The sequence below is a fragment of the Haliotis asinina genome, chromosome 2, assembly GCF_037392515.1.
Source record: "Haliotis asinina isolate JCU_RB_2024 chromosome 2, JCU_Hal_asi_v2, whole genome shotgun sequence".
Taxonomy (NCBI): Eukaryota; Metazoa; Mollusca; class Gastropoda; order Lepetellida; family Haliotidae; genus Haliotis; species Haliotis asinina.
Window position 1 is genome coordinate 67871838 of NC_090281.1, and position 21486 is coordinate 67893323.

General features: G+C 40.7%; 1 protein-coding gene across 1 annotated transcript; it reads right to left on the reverse strand.

The window, feature by feature from the left end:
- Positions 1–1913: 1913 nt before the first annotated feature.
- Positions 1914–20084, reverse strand: LOC137274563 (von Willebrand factor A domain-containing protein 7-like). Its single transcript, XM_067807819.1, has 19 exons — positions 19841–20084; positions 18723–18845; positions 18352–18525; positions 18079–18142; positions 17466–17575; positions 16510–16701; positions 15546–15752; positions 14675–14803; positions 12321–12463; positions 11698–11857; positions 11529–11587; positions 10704–10857; positions 9617–9792; positions 9312–9426; positions 7518–7716; positions 5916–6006; positions 5453–5679; positions 4705–4840; positions 1914–3779 (listed from the first exon to the last, which is right to left on the reverse strand). Exons 1-19 carry the CDS (start codon positions 20082–20084, stop codon positions 2913–2915), a joined length of 3570 nt encoding a protein of 1189 aa, XP_067663920.1. The 3' UTR covers positions 1914–2912.
- Between the last annotated feature and the right edge of the window lie 1402 nt (positions 20085–21486).

Below are 21486 nucleotides of genomic sequence, written 5' to 3' on the forward strand. Positions count from 1 at the left end.
CACATTTTTCTGTGTGTTTTTGAATGTACAGCATCAAATGCTGGCTAAGTTTCGAATTTTAATCCGACTATGTTCACATCATGAAAAACGCCAATAGGAAATTGGCTTGTATGCACGTTGAAAATGAAATAATCAATTTCAAACCATATACAATCAAGCAACTTGGTTCCCAAATTCTATCTCTTCCCCACTCCTGAAACAGACGAGCGTTACCACACGTTTTCCTCGAGCAACTTACCTGAATGTTCCCAAGTACCGACTGGCTTCTCCAGCAGCCTTTGGAGACCGGGGGTCGAGGTATTTCATTCCATTCTGCTCACAGTTATCCAGACCTGTTTCCCAGGTGCGTCGCTTCTCCAATACAAGGTAATAAGAAGAGGCTGGAAGAACACACGCCAGTCGGTCAGAACATGACGAAAATAACGTGAGCAGTGCCACTGCAAGGAATGTGGTGTTAATTATGTGTCCTTTTGATTTGTCTTTTAGGAAGGTTCTCAATTAATTTGTAAACTCCGTGGTGGTAAGATATGTATTGGTTCATCTGTCCCTCGGTTGCGGAGACATCGCCCTGGATATTGTTTCTATTACAAAAAAAAACTTGCCAAAATTCAGGTTCAACCATCTGTTCCATTTTGTGTTTTATGTTATTTTTTTAATGTTTTGCAACTAGTCTTGTAGTGGCAGTATAATTCTGTTTAAAAGATTACTCAGGTTGAAATTTCGAAGATCTGCCACTCGCCATAACAAGATCAGCCTTCTGTTCAGCCCTGTACTACTTTCATGGGGACAAAGATACAGAATGTCCCAAAGAACCAATGTCTTTGACGCCAAGAGATGTGTATGATTCCGAGGCTCTGCAGTTTAGTACATTAGGAGTTGCCCCACAGTGATAGCTAGGTTCGTTGCTCTCAATAATTTTGTTGGTGGGTTTTGACTTGATGTACCGACTTACAAGATGCATTTGAAATATGGCTGAGTGCAAGGTGAATAAACAAACACACAAAAGACTTACACTGGGTTGTGGTCAAGAACAGAATGACGAAGACCAAGAGAACTCCGTGTGCTGAGTGTAAGGACATCTCAGTTATTCTTTATCCGTGGTTTGTCCCAAATCTCGAGACTGGCTTGGTGTAACGATGCTTAGACTCAACCCGTGATGTGTCCCAAATCTCGAGACTGGCTTGGTGTAACGATGTTTAGACTAGACTCTACATGTGATGTGTCCCAAATCTCGTTACTGGTTTGGTGTAACAGTTTCGTCCTTCTCCGTCAGGTGTCTAAATTCTGGCTTGGTGTTCAGTCGATATCCGTGGTGTGTCTCGATCCTTGTGATTAGCACGGTTTTCAATGATTTTGATGACGACGAATCAATAATTCGCCTTATACTTCATTATTTTTAATTTAGCGTACAAATTCATTTGAGGTTATGAAAGTCTTACTTGAGTGGCCACGATAGGCGAATGAGATCATTACAATATCATCGCCCTGAATATTACATGACTATATCTTACAGCCAGAACTGACAGATGCATTATAAATGTAACGAACATGATCGATGTCATTCTTCAACAAGTTTAGGTACTTCATAATGAGGTTTTGCATCGGTGCCACCATTAAAACCATGCAACTATGAACCTTTCTTACTGAAGGATCAGACGGTACAATTGATTTCTTGATTTGGGACAACGTCCTCAGCTGTTGTCAAGAGTTTTGTTTATGATTGACATTGTACGACTGTCTTCACAAATGATGACTATACAATCCCTATCTCATGCGGAGTCATATGAAGTCTATCTTAGTAAACGTTGTATCCTTTGTCGTCACTTGGCGGCGCACACGTCTTCACTAATTACGACACCGTTACGGCTGATCTAACACCGGTAAAACATATCCTCAGACGAAGAATCAGTTCTGAAGGATGTCATCAATTTATTTGACGCAAGCAGCAGATGATGAAGAGCAAAACATCACCTAAGTGGAAATAGCCATGACCAGTCCCATATATTTGAAGCTATCTGCTTATTTCAAGTTGTAGTGTTGAGTGGGGTTTGACATTTTCGTCACGAGATAAGAGAGGTTACCCAATCGCCTTGTTTCGTACACCATTAATAGTAACAAATGTCAAATTTGGGATTGCACTTTCTTAGTAAAGTACAGATTCTAGTACTTTTTGGGCTAAGTCCCAAACGGGATTCGAACCCGCACCCTCACAGTCAGGAACCTAATCGAGAGCACACAAAGTCATTCGCTGTGGCTGAGCGGGTTAGGCGTCTCACTTTGTGTGCTGACGATTAGGTGCCTGACTCTGAGGGTGTGGGTCGCACCCGAGATGGGACTCAACGCAACAAAAGTACTAGAAACTGCACTTTACTAAGAAAGTGTAATCCCAAATATAACATATGTTACAGGTAACTGATTGTTTATTCGATTGGCTGCCGGAACTATATATTTTCCCCATTCCCTCATAGAATTCTTCTTACCCCATGAAACCAAGTTCGAAACGTTGCTGTTTGGTGAAATCTGCATACATGACAGGTAACCAGTCAGTGCTCAAAAGTGCGTACATACACTGTTTACTCCCTCTGAGCGTGAGGATGATTGCACAATCTGTTCTTTCATAAAAGTTATTATGACTTGAATATTATTTAAGAAAATCATACCGTGATTAAGAAAGACATCATATGGTAACTGGATTGTTGTTGTCCAAAAGATCATTTTTATTTCTAAAGTATATTTGCAAAAATCAGTAGGGTAATAATGTAGCGATATGTTTCTGATCAGAGAATTGCTATAAAGCGAGGACAAATAGTTGGGTATTCCGACGAACTAACTTGTTGTTGGTACTGACCTCATCGTGATTTGGATCTGTTATCACAGATATGTAATGGTGAGCTATATTCTTTGAGGCATAACTACATCTGAACATCATCATCTGAGATGTCAGCATCTGAAGAACTATATATGTATGTGGATGTGGAACCTTCTCCTTCAATGCATGTGGAATCGTTAGCATCGATGTCGGTAGAAATAGCAACACAGATATCTGCAGAATTTTCACTTTCGATGAATGCCGAATTGTCAACAACAGTGTCTGCAGTATTGTCAACAATGTCTGCAGAACTGTCAACAGCAGTTTCTGCAGAATTGTCAACAACATAGTCTGCAGAATTGTCAACAACATAGTCTGCAGTATTGTCAACAACAGTGTCTGCAGTATTATCAACAATGTCTGCAGAACTGTCAGCAGCAGTTTCTGCAGAATTTTCAACAACATAGTCTGCAGAATTGTCATAAACAGTGTCTGCGGAAATGTCAACATCAATATCTACAGAATTTTCATCTTGAATACATGGCGGATTGTCAACAGCAGAGCTTGTAGAGATGTCGACATCCGTGGTTCTAGAAATGTCTACGTCAATGTCTGTAGATGTATTAACTTCAGTGCCCGCAGTGTGGCTGTGGTAGTCAATAGTGCCCGGAGAGATGGCCCCGCTAGAGGTTTCCTGCACATTCCCATGGATTGTGACAACAGTAGTCTCTATTTCACGTGACAGAGACGTGTTTCCATGGAGATGAGACACAGGACCTGCACGTGGGGTAGTGGTCCTGGAACTGCTATGTTTTGTCTCAACATCATATGGTTGATTCTTTCTGAATACAAAAAGCAGTCTGTCAATCTTGCCCAGTTTCTTTCGTCGTCGTATGACCAGCAGAGCCAGAACCAACACGCCAAGGACCAGCAGACCGCCAATAATACCTCCCACTATACGACCGACAGCCTAGGGTAGCGGAAGCAAAATCAAAAAATGAATGTGATCTAATTTAGCCATATCGTATACATATATCCATGTATCAGCACATACTCAGAGTAGCGACACAATTGTTTCCACATACATAAGAGATCTCTACTACAAAGCCGATCGTACAATTGTTTCCACATACATAAGAGATCTCTACTACAAAGCCGATCGTACAATTGTTTCCACATACATAAGAGATCTCTCCTAAAAAGCTGATCGTACAATTGTGACTCCGTCATAAGCATGCATTAATTTTGTTTCAGCAATATTACAGCTATATGATGTTATTTGTAATCTCATTGAGCCTGAACCCTACAATCCAGTGATTTTCACCATGCTGTATGTTGAAAGAACGTGTTTATGTATATGACAATAGTGACGATACCAGGTGATCGCGAGGTGAACGTATAATCCCCACCGGCACCCACCATGAGCGTAAATATGCAAAGTTTAGGTAACGGTTAGCCTGAAAGAATTCGGGAACGTCTGGTATAACATCAAAATAGGGAATTATACACGGCATTTTCTTGTCAATGATGCATCAAACTTTGAATTTCCACCATATGTCGACCATAAAACGTGTTGAAAACTTTGAAGCCTTGAATGTTTTAATCTTGATCAAACAAGTTCCGGACTAGAGTGGTATGACGCTCTTTGAGAACCCGGTCAACACATTGCTTTGTCATAACGAGCAATGTGTCGACCATATTGTACATCGTTACATCCAATGTTTAATGAACTCAACTTATTGAACCTAATCCTACTGCTACATACTGATTTGTGCAGTTGGATGTAGGATGATAAAGCACAGACACAGATTTCTAAACCACAGTGTATTATCGAGGACTATCTAACTGTGCGTTGTCTAATGGGGGCTTTATGGTATGTGAGAGGGCGTTAGTACCTGTTTTTCTGTGTCGCTAGACGTACACTCATTGGAGGACTTCTCCAGACCAGGGGCGAGATCGAACTTGCAAACTCCTGTGTTGCTGTCCCGGTCGACAGCTATGATGTAGGACACTGCGTTGCAGCAGTCGCTTCTGTTGGACACAATTTAAAGTTCATAGTTACATGGCATACGTTACGGGAGAGACGTTACTGTTTTCGAGAACTTACACATGCCTTTGAGTCAAATAACTGGAAAAAGCAAATATCATATTTACATCAGAGGTAAAGAAGATAAAAAAGAAAATACACGTTACAAAAGAGTGTTCTTGACAATTTTGTGACAAGAAGCCTCTATTCCAATGCGTGTACCTCACGATCATTTACCTGAGTGTATTATTTACACGACAGTAGAGGGTACCATTTACAAAAACGACAGAGAAAATACGACTTGCATTACTTTAGCGCTTGGTCATAGCCAATATGGCCGACTTCGTCACATATGACATCACGAGCTAAATTCACATGAGTTCCAGCGGAATATGAGTAATGAACAACAGATAACAGAACTGTTTGGGATATAAATATAACACCTTTGCGTTCGGAATTGGCAGGGTACATGTTTCAAATGTCTTTATCTTTCATCCAGCAAGTTATTGAAATTTTCTAGTAACCTCTTTTAACATCAGCGAATACGTGAAACCAGCGTCCATTACTTCTACAAGATCAAATAGTGATGGCATATGGCACCACATTGTCCTACTCACGAGATAGTCGCCGTGGACAAGAGCGCTGCCGCAGCAGGGACGTACACGAAGCTGCCTCTGCTGCCGTTCACAGACGCAGATACATTGTAGATCCCCGAACCAACATCAGTCAACGTGGCTGTGCCTGTCCATTTGAAATCATTGCAGGAACAGGGGTCGATTTTGTCAGCATCACAGGATCCGGTTGTAGATATGATGGTGCATATTGGCGGGGTGTTATCAATAGCCTACGCAACAGAACACGTTGAACAGATGTGTTGACACAACAACCGTGGTACCTTTATCCACCAATGCCACATGAAGGACCAAGTTCTCAAAGTCGATATGTAAGTTCATAATTTACCTTGTCAATATGCAAAATACGGTTGCACGTTTCTTTAACTCATGAGAAATATTTGATCATAAACAAAAACTCTGATATGTGATACATAAACTCGGCATGAAGGTGTCCTGTTTGACCTACCTTAGTGACCCAACGTTGGACAAGATAGCGGGCGATGTCGTATTGCTGCAGAGCTGAAGTCTGCGTTGTTGTGGCGAGGGCGACTAATGTCCTGAAAGACAATGACCTATGCAGACTACAGTGGGTTTTTATTTATAAACAAAAACAAAAATTAAATTCTTGCCAGAAACAGGAACGTACGTGTCTGAGAAAAGTTGAGATTCTAAAGTGGACATATTCCTTAACATGAAATATGTTTCTTGTCCATCCAAAAAATGTTTAGAAATACAAATACTGTGTTTGCTCATATGTTTTGATCAATCAACTTCCCCACCACTGCCATGCCAGAATACCCCACTTTATACTGATTCCAAGCCGACCAATCCTTGCTGTACCTATCAATGCTGAGCAACACTCAAGGGCCGACAAGTACCATATTTTAACGCATGCTGGTATGATGCGCCGGGGATAGAACCTGGGAGCGTCCCCTCCGCGAATGACGCTCTAACCACTACACCATGGAGACGGTCGATCTTAAGGTGTTTAGTAGAGATATATTTATTCATGTGCGGTATTATGCCATGTTTTCAGTGATATGTTTGTACTTATTGATAGAATATCAACAGACTATTATTAATACATATCTGGAACATAATACAGATTCATCATGGTGGGTCTTTACCACGGATCTATATATCAGCAATTCAGAAAATAAATATATACTGCCTGAGCAATTGCGAAAATGAAATACTTTATGCGGCGTGTTTTTTCTGCTTAGTTGCAGCTTCTCAAAATTGATAATAATAAGGATAATAATAATTCACTTATATGGCGCCTAATATCCATCTGACTAGTTGCTCATTGGACGCTGTAATCAGAATCTGATTACCATTACCACGGATAAACCAAACTGCCTCATAGGCGCTAGAAGGTTATAGTCACAGGACTTTATCTCACCGGGTACCCATTTTCTGCTGGGTGAACAGAGGCAAACTCACTTGCGTAAGGTGAGTCCACATGTTTCCCATATGCTTCGTTGTGGGGCAGGTTCGAAACTCTCAGAAGTCACACTGCCAAACAAGGTCACCCATCCAAGGGCTGTCCGAGCTCGACGGTGCCTAACTTCAACTTATGGTGACCTGAGTACTACGCACAGGACCACTCGCCAACACAATCTACTAAGTATTGTTTTTATAGGGGATCCACGGTCTGCATCCAGTGTCCGAAATAGCCACAAGCCAATGGCTATTAAGAATCCAACTGGGCCAGTAAATTTCCACAGGTACTGGTCCGAGTGATTAGTGAATTTTCATGGGATTATTTTGTAAACAAATCACTCTCTCCGATTTGTCAAGATATAACACACTTCTAATCATGCAAGATTATGGCCTGATAAACATGTTCATCATATTAGCAGTTTAAAGATGGAACCCGTGTCTACATTCAAGTTTAGGACTAGTGAATTATGTGGACTGGTGACTTATGGCACAGCTAACACGACAGGTGCATATATGCCTGCATTTACGTATGTTACCATGATCTAAAACAACTATCTCATCAGCATGGAGTTTCTATGTCGTACATGGAATATGTGACTGCACCTTCCCTGGCGTTAGTACTCACGTTGTCAGTTCGCTGCTGCCTGGGGAGAGAGTGAGGACACCTGCGGCTGCGCGAGCTCCGTGGATGTTGAAACTGTTAGTTGTCACCGTTGCTGACACTTGTAGATCAGTCTGAACGCTGACTGAGATATCTGTATCACCCTCGCTCTCCTTTGAAACTTGGAAGGGAACTGTTGCTTGCCTATTCATGTAAACGCTTACTGAAATAACAAAACTCACTTTGAAGATACGAGTATAATTTTGTATTGTCTGTGGAATCGAGAATTATGGAAAGCTCGGTGTTATCATCGAGGGGAATATCTTTCTGGTCACAGGGACTTGTATCGCTTAGAAACGGAGTTCGAAAGATATATAGGTGTGTAGACCCTACCCTAGTATTACATAAATGGAAAGGATGTAACGAAGGAACCACCCCCTCGATCAAAGTTACATGTCAGCGCGTAAAATATTTTTAGGCACCGTCGAGGCCAACGGATCGAAAGCCAGATGACGTCCCTACAAAATGAGCTATAAATGGTCACAATCGGATCATTATTTCACGAATCATCGAAAACAGCTACCTCCGCAATTTCATACCACAATCATGGACCACCCAATACGGTGAAAACTCACCTTTTAGTGAGTAGTAAGTAGGATTGCCGGAAATTTTGGTGAAAATGCTTGCTTACCGTAGAGGAAATGACACGTAGATGTTGCAGTAAGTTTTCCGACCTATGGAATGCCACAGCTGATCGAATCTAGCCTGACGCTGGTGCTGTCAACGTGGCTGGAATTATTAAACGAATTTAAATGGTGAGTTTTCGCCGTTTTAGGTGATCCATGATTTTGGCGTGAAATTGCGGAGGTGACTGTTTTCGATGATTCGTGGCGTACAACTTTTGAGATATTGTTCCTATTGTGACCATTTATAGCTCATTTTGTAGGGAAGCCATTTGGTTTTCTTTCCTTCGGTTAGTTTTGAGTCCCTGGCATGTCCTTTGTTTAACTTATTGTATTAGATATAGGTTAGCGCCAGGAGTCCTTGGCATGTCTTATGTTTAAGCTATTGTACTAGCTATAGGCTAGCGCCAGGAGTCCTTGGCATGTCTTATGTTTATGCCATTCTACTAGGTATAGGCTAGCGCCAGGAGTCCTTGGCATGTCTTATGTTTAAGCTATTGTACTAGGTATAGGCTAGCGCCAGGAGTCCTTGGCATGTCTTATGTTTAAGCTATTGTACTAGCTATAGGCTAGCGCCAGGAGTCCTTGGCATGTCTTATGTTTAAGCTATTGTACTAGCTATAGGCTAGCGCCAGGAGTCCTTGGCATGTCTTATGTTTCAGCTATTGTACTAGGTATAGGCTAGCGCCAGGAGTCCTTGGCATGTCTTATGTTTCAGCTATTGTACTAGGTATAGGTTAGCGCCAGGAGTCCTTGGCATGTCTTATGTTTCAGCTATTGTACTAGGTATAGGCTAGCGCCAGGAGTCCTTGGCATGTCTTATGTTTCAGCTATTGTACTAGGTATAGGCTAGCGCCAGGAGTCCTTGGCATGTCTTATGTTTAAGCTATTGTACTAGGTATAGGCTAGCGCCAGGAGTCCTTGGCATGTCTTATGTTTAAGCTATTGTACTAGGTATAGGTTAGCGCCAGGAGCCTTTGGCATGTCTTATGTTTCAGCTATTATACTAGGTATAGGTTAGCGCCAGGAGCCGTTTTTTTCATGTCTTATGTTTAAGTTATTGTATTAGCGAGGTTTAGCGCCAGGAGTCCTTGACATGTGTTTGTGTATTGTAAACTGCAGTTATAAAGGTTACCATTAAGAGGAGCAAACATATCGATATCCACTGTCATTGGGACAACTGTTGTGGGTATAACTCGCTGAAAACGATGACCAGTTTTTGTTTGTCCCTCAAAACTGATGACAAAGGACTGAAATGGAAATATAGTGCTTGAGAGTAAACAGTTATTTTGACATTCCCGTCGTGTGAAAGAAGGTAAATTCACTGTGATATATCTCATGTTGATGACCACTTAATACACGATAACTACCGATTGATTGTTGTCGTCGTTGACGTTTAACACAGGCTGTTGAAATGACGACACAAACTGAAACACCTACCGACTGTGGAATGATAACTGTTTTCCTGTACGTTAACTGACCATCCAGGCGTTTGATCACATCTTCTGAACTGAAGCTGTACGTAGATACAACTGACCCAGACTGTGTGAAGCTGGCCGACACAAGGAAGTCGACTTCACTCCCCGTCACGGTGACTGCCAGTGTTGTGTTCGATCCTGTGTAAGGGCAATTAAAGATGGTTGAGCCACTTCGATAAGAATTACATAACGTCATGTTAACGCGCTACATAATGACATGTTATAATTACATTTCATAACAAGTTTAAACATTAACTATAACGACATGTTAACGCACTACATGACGTCATGTTAACACACTACGTAATGACATGCTATGTCATTTCATAACGACAAGCTAAAAATTTCCTTAACGACATGTTAACGCACTACGTAATGAAATGTTATTGCATTTCATAACAAGTTAAAACATTTCATGAGGAGATGTTAACGAACTACATAACGTCATGTTAACGCATTTTATAACATGTTGAACAATGTATAACATGTTGCACAATATATAAAGGCATGTTAACACTGCTAGGTCTGATTTATATCTCGTATGTGGCAAAAGTATAGTGACTTTTTAGGCTATAGTTATTTGTAGGATATCTACCGCAGCATTTGTACATCAAATCTATGTAGACATACGTATCTAAAATGGAGCGGTGTTAGTATACACCTGTCTTATACCGTGTATTTTTTTCTAGTGCATTCGTTTTATCATGTATACCATGCCCGTCTAACGCCCGTTAACGTATATCCACTGTATGAAAAGTGAAACTGTCTACTATTTTTCAAACATATTTAGTCAGTGAAATTTATGTAAATATGCATCAGTGACCCATCTATGGCATGCGCTATGGCGGTCCTCTACAATGAGGTGGTACGTTGCAATACAGTGCAATGCGGAGTCGTATCTTTGCAATGTGGTAGTCAGCAATATATAATGACGTCTCGTAAATGAACGTTTTTTAAGTTACATTTCAATTAGCCCATAGGTAAATGCCGCACACACCTCAGCAGCCTGCTCGTGTATAGAGTGTACATACACATGTATGAGTGTTTACCTGACAGGGGGCGTCTTACGAAAGGATATTCCAAATGTGTAAGGAGGTCGGTCCTTGCAAACTGTGCAGATACATCTACTGGGCTTTCACCGCTCACTTCAACTTCAACACTACTCGACGGGACCTCCAGAACCCAGGTTCCTGCGGCTGGTTGCTGCGGATGTGCAAAAGGCTCTTATCACTGCAGTGTTTCAGTATGACATGACTCTTGCTGTTCTCTAATTCACAAAGCTCAGTTGTTTAGCACGGACTCTAGACTATGGGTTCTGGTCTTTGTTGCTGTTAAGCAACAGTGGAGCACGTCTAAACATCGTTTTAGTATCGCGTGGTGTTAGTGATTCCTGGTTGATTTAACTTCCAGGCCTGGGGTATAGAAGTATGTAAAGGTGTTTTCATCTTGTCTGATATGAAAGGAATGCGCGGGTAAGTTTAGTTTAATGCTGTACTCAGCAATATTCCAGCTCTATGGCGGTGGTCTGTAATAATCCAGTAATTTACAGCATAAGCATCGATTGCACAATTAGGAATCTATGACATGTGTCAACCAAGCCCGCGAGCTTGACCACCTGATCCCGTTAGTTGCCTCTTACTGAAGGCCAATATTCTAACGCGGACCTTCATGGGGGATATGAAAAGAAACGAGAACTTTTCTAGAAGACGTAGTGCTTATATCTGGTGCGTTAGTAGACTTTGGAAAACTGTGCGGTTTTGTTTTTAACTTAAAAAAGTGATCATCTGTCCAAAATCCCCGAAACCCTTCGATTAGCATTAATACAACAAGAACATCAACAACAAACAGTGATAGCAATACCCGAAGACACGTACCTCGACCTGTATCAGCTTTATCCCGCTTTTGAGGTAACTGGAGCTTCCGCGTGCAGAACCTTTAATGGTACAACAAACCACTGTACCAACAACAGAGCTGGAGCTAGACAGGGCGACACAGAGGACATTTTGAGAGAGGGAGAGGGAAGCGTCATAGGAAAGGCGTTACCTTGCGGAGGCCTCAGTGTAACGGCAGGCTCCGATGAATATCTGGCTTTGACTTTAACTGTCAGAGATGGGATGGTGTTGTCAACCTTGAAACTGACACTGGAGGGATATATCAGTTGCAGGCTACGATGTATGATAACCCTTGAGATGGATGTCGAGTCCTGTATTTATGATATGATTCTGTTAGTGGGTCACGTTTTACATCGCTCCTGTTCTGAGGCATTGCATTGGCTACCAAGCAAAGAACGAATCCAGTACAAAATATTGGTATTAATGTTCAAACTCTTGCACGGAAAAGCCTAATATACCTATCTCATATTGTGCATGAATATCAGCTGCCAAGGAGGCTTAGATCATCAACACAACACATGTCAAGGTCAATTGTTGGTCGGACAAAGACATTTGGACAGGTCCTTTCAGTCTGGTGGTCCATCTTCATGGAACATGCTACCAATGTTTCCACGACGCTAAGAGCAACTAAGTACTTTCAACACAAAAGTACAGATTTATTCTCAACAGCCTACTACAACCACCGGCGCTTTTGAGGAACCTTCCGAAGGATGGATACTAGCTCTGTGCAAATGTATATACTGATTGAATGATATACAGGTTGATCAATTCTACCTTCAGTAGCCTAAGGACTGGGGGATAGTAATCAGTGCTGTCACCCTGTATGTTGTAATACCATCCACCAGTTGACCTGGCCAGACTGGGAAACATGGTCTGACCTGACGACGACCTCTTCTTCCTGGTCAAGCGGGATGTACCTGAGAGAGGTAATAGTTATATAGCATACCAAAATTTAGACATATTAAACTGCCGAATGTAAGGCTTCTATAAGGAATTCAATGCCTAATCCAACTATAACATTTCAGACCTCTGCATCCTGCAGAATTACTGCATCAGTACACAAGCAGTATTGAGTCCACACATTATCATGAAACTTGATGAATACGTCACTTCTGTTTGTGTGTACGGGTCGTGTTGACCTTTCATATTCATGTATATACGCTTGGTCAATTTCCTTTTCTCTCAGTGAAATGATTTCAGATCGCTTTGATCCAACCAACTTAACGTGTACTAAATTGTGGCTATCAGGTGGACTGATTAACGTTTAGTGTACATTAACTATCAGATTCAACTGGACCGATTAATCCTAAGTGTACATTAACTATCAGATTCAGTGAGACCGATTAATCCTAAGTGTACATTAACTATCATATTCAACTGAACCGATTAAACCTAAGTGTACATTAACTATCAGATTCAGTGAGACCGATTGAACCATTAACTATCAGATTCAGTGAAACCGATTAAGCCTAAGTGTACATTAACTATCATATTCAACTGGACCGATTAAACCTAAGTGTATATGAACTATCAGATTCAGTGGTACCGATTAAACCTAGGTGCACATTAACTATCAGATTCAACTGGACCGATTAAGCCTAAGTGTACATTAACTATCAGATTCAGTGAGACCGATTAATCCTAAGTGTACATTAAATATCAGATTCAACTGGACCGATTAATCCTAAGTGTACATTAACTATCATATTCAACTGGACCAATTAAACCTAGGTGTACATTAACTATCATATTCAGATGGACTTATTAAACCTTACGTGTACTTAACAAAGAGATTCAAAGGACGCCACGCCCCTCATCACTTCCCGAACAGAGAACACAGTTGGGATACATGGAAATGAGTACACATGCACCCATGATAAGAATATTGGTGATTACATGTACATTCACAGTCAAAGGACGAAAATAGATGTATACTGACATAAAGGTGTGAATACGGTGTCGCAGGTGTCCTGATATCACAACCCAACGTTACAGCGTCCTGCCATGCAACACACGTTACTGTCAACGTACAGTGAGTGAGTCGAAATATTGCGTCAATATTTCAGCCGTATTGTTGCGATAATATTGCAGTAATTGCAGATATCATAACACCATGTGACAGTTATCCCCTGTACGGAAAACGGTGTCAGATTTATCCACATAGTAGTTTTACAGTTTTTCCAATGAAACATCACAGTTTCATTCATTCATTCATTCATTCATTCATTCATTCACTAACAACGTAACACTAATTTGTAAAACAGTGCACACAAGTACAGTACTAAGCGATGTTATTTCGCAGTGTTTCTATAATTCATGATGACCACTTGCAGTATTTGGTGAAACGTTGGTAACAATGTTCATTGTTACAATAATCCGCATAACGATGGGCAGTGTTATCCCCGACCTCACTCACCATTGTCGGTATGTCGCTTACGTCTACCACTGTAGCAATAGGAAGTTGTAATGAAATTGAGTTTAACGCTCTTCTCTAAAGCAAGGCTTTCCACAAGCGCCTTCTTGTCGTCGTCAAACTGTATACCCGAGACTGTGAACACATACAGCTGACTCTGGGGACTACACGTGGATAGTACTGAAATAGAACAAAACAGGATCGCCATTCCTTCTGAGGAAACAGGTTTATCTGCAGTTACTTACATTCATACATAAAAGCGCAGAAACACATGTTGTTACATTTACAGCATATGGAATACTTTAAGAAGTAATTTTAACAGTACTTGAAATATACAACGTTGGAATATCATTACAGAGTTTATACACTCACACGTGTACAAGGATGGCAATGGCAATAATGTCTCAATACCATTCGATGTATTGCTGCAAGGACCCCCCAATTTCTGAGTAAAACTTGGTCTTCAGCAACCCATCCTTGTCGTAAGAGGCGACCACGTGATCCGTGTTCAGGTCCGCTGACTTGGTTGTCACGTCATCGTATCAGAATTACATAGATCATTGCTCATGATATTGATCACTGGATTTTTTAGTCCAGACTTTATTATTTTCAGTTTATAATTTGGGTGCAAACCAACAACTACTGCAAATTATTAAAGAAACGTAACTCTTACAGAGAGTACATGGCAGAATGTTGTATAGGAATATCTAGGTACCTTTAATTAGAGATCTCATGTAGCTTCTCCTGCTGCAGGTAGCAAACGAGCCGACCCCCAGTCTCCGTATAATCTGTGTTGCCCTGGAGGCAGTGTTCGTCTGGATCAGCGTCGAGTCGACAGAGCTTGCTGAACATATTGCAATGAGCAGTTTCCGAGATGTGGTAGCTTTCTGCATGCTTACGCTTTGTTCATCCACATAAACAGACAGTCACACATTATACACCCATACATTATACTATAATACATCGTACATCCATATCAAGGGAGTATGACACATCATACGCACATATCAACAAAGTGTTACCCATCGTACATCCATACAAACAAACTGTGTCACATCGCACACCCATATTAACAGAGTGTGACACATCGTACGTCCATATCAACAAATAGAGACACATCTTACATCCATGTCAACAGATTGTGACACATCTTAAATCGATATCAACAGATTGTGACACATCTTACATTCATATCAACACAGTGTGGCACATGTTACATCCATATCAACAAACTGTGACACATACGACATCCATATGAACAGAGTGTGACACATCGTACATCCATACAAACAGACAGACACATCGTACATGCATATCAACCGTGTTATACATTGTACCTGACCACAGGACCTAACATACCAATACCGTATCAGGACATAACATACCAATACCATATCAGGACATAACATACCAATATCGTATCAGGACAAAACATACCAATACATACCAGGACATAACATACCAATATCGTATCAGGACATAACATACCCATACGTTAAGGGAACGTAGCAAACCAATACCGTATCAGGTCGTAACATACCAATGCCGTATCAAGACGTAAAACGCCAATACCGCATCATACATACTTTTGAATGTCGCAATGAGATAGTTGGAAGCGTCGTCGAGGCCTGCAGGCAAAGATGCCAAGTTGGAAAGAGACCAGGATTGTATGTGTGATAATTCGTTTCGCATTGCAGAAGACCTGTCTATGAGAACAATGAAGGGATCTCTCAGTTTCAGCTGTAACAGTCGCTGGTACTTCACATCGCCAATGACTGCACGGATACCATTTTCTGAAACAGGAAATATTCACTTGAATACATGTGTGTCCAACAGTAGTGTTTCATCCTCAGGTAGGAAAGTAGTCATATCTAGACACACACGATACACAAGCTGATTTATGTGGTCCAGACAACAAATTTCCAGTACGTATGTGCGTAAGCAATTCATAAGCAGGTAACATAGCTCTATATCAAATTAGGGATTAGGTATTGTCGATTGATAAAAATGAGCAAAAAGTGGATTCTCGTGACATCAACCTTCATGGGGGTGTCGACACCACACAGCAATGCGTCTTCATTAAAGTTTGCCACTGCTAATGGCTCAATTTCTATGTGGGATTAAAGTCAACTGCAACTTAATGTCATTTGTAGCCAATGCTAATAGCCAACCCGTTGAGACAACTGGGTGAGACTGACAGTGATAAATGCTATGGAAAAATGGCGTTGCTACAATACACGACCATATTTTCACAAAGGGTGAATGTGGCGCAGGAGAAATGGGTATCGACTGTGGTAGGAATCAAACATCATACATGTTTCATACACTTAACATTAATATTACGAATGGAAATAGGACTAATAGTCTACGTATAGCACATAGTAATGAGTTATACTCGTGGGAAATAACAAGGTAACAAATACCGGTATGATTGAGCATTGAACACCCAATTACTATAGGCTGCTTAGCAACCAGATGCTACTTCAGGTCAATGTACTAGTTTTCAGGATATGGGTATTGCCTTTTTTGATTGATTATAGGTTACATTACCGCTGTTGTGTAGGAAGTATGCAGTGTGTTGTATTGCTGCCTCGGCCGCCGCTTGGTGTAGTTTGTAATGCGGGGACAGGGACGGTAGGGCGGAGTCCTTGTTTATCCCTCCCAGTGCTGCCGACGTCAGCCCGCTTACGTCATACGGACCGCCATGGCTACATTTACCTTCTTGGTTCGTGGACGAATCCCCTGGCAAACACATATTTAACCATATTGTAACCATACTACTACTACTACTACTACTACTACTACTACTACTACTACTACTACTACTACTACTACTACTACTACTACTACTACCACCGACCCGTGAAGGTCCCGGGGTAGAATAGGCTTTCAGCAACCCATGCTTGCCATAAAAGGTGACTATGCTTGTCGTAAGAGGCGGGATCGGGTGGTCAGACTAGCTGACTTGGTTGACACATGTCATCGGTTCCCCATTGCGCAGATCGATGCTCATGTTGTTGATCACTGGATTGTCTGGTCCAGACTCGATTATTTACAGACCGTCGCCATATAGCTGGAATATTGCTAAGTGCGACGTAAAACTAAACTCACTCACTCACTCACTCACTCACTCACTACTACCACCACCACCACTTTACTTTACTCCAAGGGCCGATAAGGCAGTCTGATGGTGGAGGGGTCCGCTCGTCACGCTTAACTTGTGGTTACAATTCGTAATTCCCATTTCTGGAATCTCATGGGGTGAAACTGTTGGAATATTGCTGAAAGAGGTGTAAATCTACACGCACTCTTTTAATCCAGGCAAAGCTAGGTTCGTTCCATTACGACAAATACTTTTGACAACCACCATCGAAAGACTTTCTCTGTTAAAAAGTGACACGAAAACTATTCCAGATTAACCGTCACTACACACACTCGATCCTGTATGAAAAGAAATGATTAACAATCGGTACAGTAGAGAGGACAAATATTGTGTTTGTCCGTACTGAAGGGCTTCTGTTTGTCCTGTCTGCTTTTGTAGCCACTGGTCAGAATCACGCCATCTGTCGTAGTGTGCAGTAGGATGTTAGAGTCACACGATGTGCCAACTTCAGAACTTGAAAGAAATAGGGAATGTTTTGTTGATACATATGAATCTGGTAAATACGAAGAAAAGAATACTGAGATTTCATCCCAGATTTACAAAAAAGTTTTAATTAAACATTGACTGCATTAGAAGTTCAGACCAGCATTGTACGAATGATGTAACTACGAACACGTATGAGAAGAAAAGGGGAATATAATATCGTTGTAAGTAGGAAAACAGCTACATTCAAATGTCATTTATTTTAAATTTGCACACACCAAAAATGTGAAGATAATCTGAATGTAAGATTATCTTCAATGATGATCATAATTTGTCAATGCTGACAAATCATCAATAATTACTGTACATGAACATTGTTATCATCCTCGGTTACAAGACGGAGGTCACGTGATGCCCCATCCGTATAAGATTGTGCTGAATAGCAACACGATATGTGCTCATTATATCACATCGTATCATGACTCATGCATACATGGCGTAAAGTTGAACCCACGCCCCTAACATCGACTTACCCACATGAACGACAAGTATCCATTTCAGGGGTCGCTTGGGCGTACAATACTTTGCCTCTAATACCTGTTGACGTATATGTGTTATTATTAGACAGTAGGTTAATCGTTGTGTTGCTCAATCATGTCTTGGTTAACACCATATGTGAAATTCAATCAAGTAACTGGTGGGTTGGTTTTAAATCATGCTTCATTAGGCATCTTGATGGCAGCTGTTTATCGTAGTACTTTTCAGGAAAATATCCAGATCAAGACTTATGTTAACTGATTTCTTACCGAGGGAAGCGTAAGGCGTTGCTCCCATTATTTCAACCCAGTTCGTGTTACTGTAAAACATTTGTAGTATATGCAAGTATTGACCAATCAGCTCTCTTGCCAAGTCATAGCTCGGATTAGAAAACTGTAGGACTTTAATCACATCTTCTCGAAGTTGAACCATAAGATTGTTGGCTGAAATATGAATAAAAGTATAACTGTAGGTTTCAACTCTAAGACAAGATGAACTATTCTTTGCTTACTGTTTCTTCGCATGTTTGTTTCAACTTATTGTTCAGACGCAGGCTCAAGCATCCCTGAAAACCTATTGAAGGGTTCCTGTTGTACAGGTGAAGTTATTTTTTTAGATATTTAGATATGCTGAACTGTACCTGCTCTGATTTCTTCCCCATTACAATGCCATGCTGCAGTGTGTGGGTGGTCCAGGTCTACCTTGTTATTGGCATTAACTATTGTCTTGATGACTGCTCTCAGTCTCGGCGCCGAACTGGCTTCTGCAAGCATATATATGTATATACATGAGTGAACTAGGAGAATCACCCATTAGCTTCTATAAGTATATACTCATCACCTCTTGGCTTCTGCAAGTATATATGGGCTTGAATCATCGCCTGTTGGCTTCTACAAATATACTCTTAAAAAAGTAAGGGATCTTCATTTTTTGTTTACGATTAAAAATATTTAGAAGATTTTTACGGAGTCAATATTGATATGATATTGAATATTTTGAGAGTGGATCACCATTTGCACTTCCTTACAACCACAGTTATTTGGAAAGTTGACTGGTGTATGGCATGTAATTTGCATGTGTAAGATTTTCATTTTAAAAGAAACGACTAGAGACAAACACTAACAAATGTGTGATGCAAGACGAGTGTCAAAATTATTGTTCTAAGTGATTTCTCAACCTTCTTCGAAAAAACGTCAAAATCAAGAATGGGACCCCATGCATGTATATGGGACTACTGCGTTGTGCAGGTGCATATCATGCGTTGTGTTTAGGGTTGGTAACAGAGGGAAATGGTGGTGCGTTCATAAGAGGTCTATCCTTGAATCTTTTGTTAACGTTTACACTTCCTATCCAAATTGAAAGAAAGTTCATTATCCCCTACGTTTTTGGAGATATATGTATGGACCCTAAGTGTCACCTAATGGCATCTACAAGTATATGTGGACTTTATGTATCACCTGGTGGCTTCTACAAGTATATGTGGACTATAAGTATTACCTGGTGGCGTCCTCAGGTGAACATGAAGCATCACCTGGTAAGCTGCACATGCGCATCTGATTTTGTATAATCAGAATGGCCTCGTCATGTACATGGAGTTGAACTTTTACCGAATGGCCTTAATAACATAGCCTCATAACCTGTAACACTTTCGTTTCGTGACATCACTTTGAATATTGTTATCATCTGCAACAACATTCACAAGTTTCTGTACATGTCTGGCACATTGATTTGCACAGCTGTTATTTACCACATACGTACCACCATAGTATTGACGAAACAAGTAACTGGCAGTCAGATTTGATCTCTGTGATAACCCTCTCTCGGCGAACCTGGTGTTATTGGCCTCAAAGTAGGCTGCCACTGCTTGAAGTATGCCCTGCTCAGTAATGTCCTCGTGAGTCCATGTGTTGTCACCGAGCGGTACCGATGTCAGTCGGTTGGGGAAGAATCCGTCTACTCTTAGAATACACAGCACAAACAATAGTGGATATGTACAAGACATAGTGCCCGCACTGAGAAACTGCACATTGGCTGGCGATATTACAGGGGCTTATAAGTTAGTGTTTCGCAACAAACACTCTCTGTAAGTCCGACGCCTAGGAATGTGTCTGTATAGTATGCGTTAACCCGATATACCTCATCATCTTTGTATGCTGATATGTGTTGAAATGTATGTCTCAATACCGAAAGGAACTATTAAGTATTCCTCCTTGTCGGATAGTGTTAAGTTACATATACTGAAACTGAACTCATATATCGATATATATCTATTGTTTATGCAAATGCAGACAAGAAGTTCAAGTATCACAACTCGCTTGTCTGAAACTATCTCGATATCAGCAGGCCATTCAGGCTGCTTTTACAATCACTCACTAGTTCTAGATTCGCTAGTGTAACAGTTTGCCCGCATTTTATGAATACCTGGATGTATGTTTCACTAAATCTGTATGTACGTTTTACTGAACCTATGTGCATGTCTAACTATCATATGAACATGTTTTGTAAACTACATGTTTGTTTAGCTATACCTATGTGTATGTTGTACTAAACTTTCTATGTTTAACTCAACCTGTATGTATGTTTTACTGCTTAACCTGTAATGACGAGTGATCAATTTTAAAGCACGATAGCTCTAATTTACTATCATTGCGAAATGTAATAGCTACATTATGAGCAGATATGAAATGAAATCCAAGACTAGTTTATTTGCAGTGTGAAATCATAAGTGGAAATTATCTACCAGTCCAAGGACAAATGGCAGGTCGAGTTAAATTCAATAAACAGGATAGCAGAGAAAGTTAAAAAGGCGACGTTGTCTCGGCTGTTCGGACATGTTGACAATCAGCTGACAAAGGTGCTCCTCTTCACAATGATAGACCCAACCAGTTGTGACACGGTCACACAATGCCTTAGTTTTCATTTGCTCAGGTCAAGCTGAACGAGCTGTATATCCGTGTTTTACAAAACCTGTATGTGTTTTGTACCGAAGATGTATGTATGTTATATTAAATCTGTATGCATGTTTTACTACACCAAACCTGCATATGTGTTTTGCTAAAACTGTATGCATATTTACTGAACCTGTATGTATATTTACTGAACCTGTATGCATATTTTACTAAACCTGTATGCATATTTTACTGAACTTGTATGCGTGTTGTTCTGAACCTGTATGGCTGTTTCACTACTCTACATATATGATGTATAAACTATATGTATGTTTTACTAAAACTATATATAGCAAGTTGATTGTGATTTTGCAGATCTGTGTACATAAAACAGCCACCTGTTTACCAGTGAAATATCAAGGATAATAATAGCTATTATATCAATTAGTATCTTCCACGATATGTCTGACATTTGGCCATCAGACCACATGAACTCGCCAAGAGTAAACCGGAACC

What these genes read in the sequence shown, in the direction of transcription:
- LOC137274563 (XM_067807819.1), bottom strand. Translation starts at nt 20,084, where the DNA reads ATGTCTTGTACATATCCACTATTGTTTGTGCTGTGTATTCTAAGAGTA. An exon ending in TGGGGAAGAAATCAGAGCAG is followed by an intron (nt 18,526 to 18,722) that starts GTACAGTTCAGC and finishes TTCATATTTCAG; the next exon opens with CCAACAATCTTATGGTTCAA. An exon ending in CGTAAGACGCCCCCTGTCAG is followed by an intron (nt 9,793 to 10,703) that starts GTAAACACTCAT and finishes GCCCTTACACAG; the next exon opens with GATCGAACACAACACTGGCA.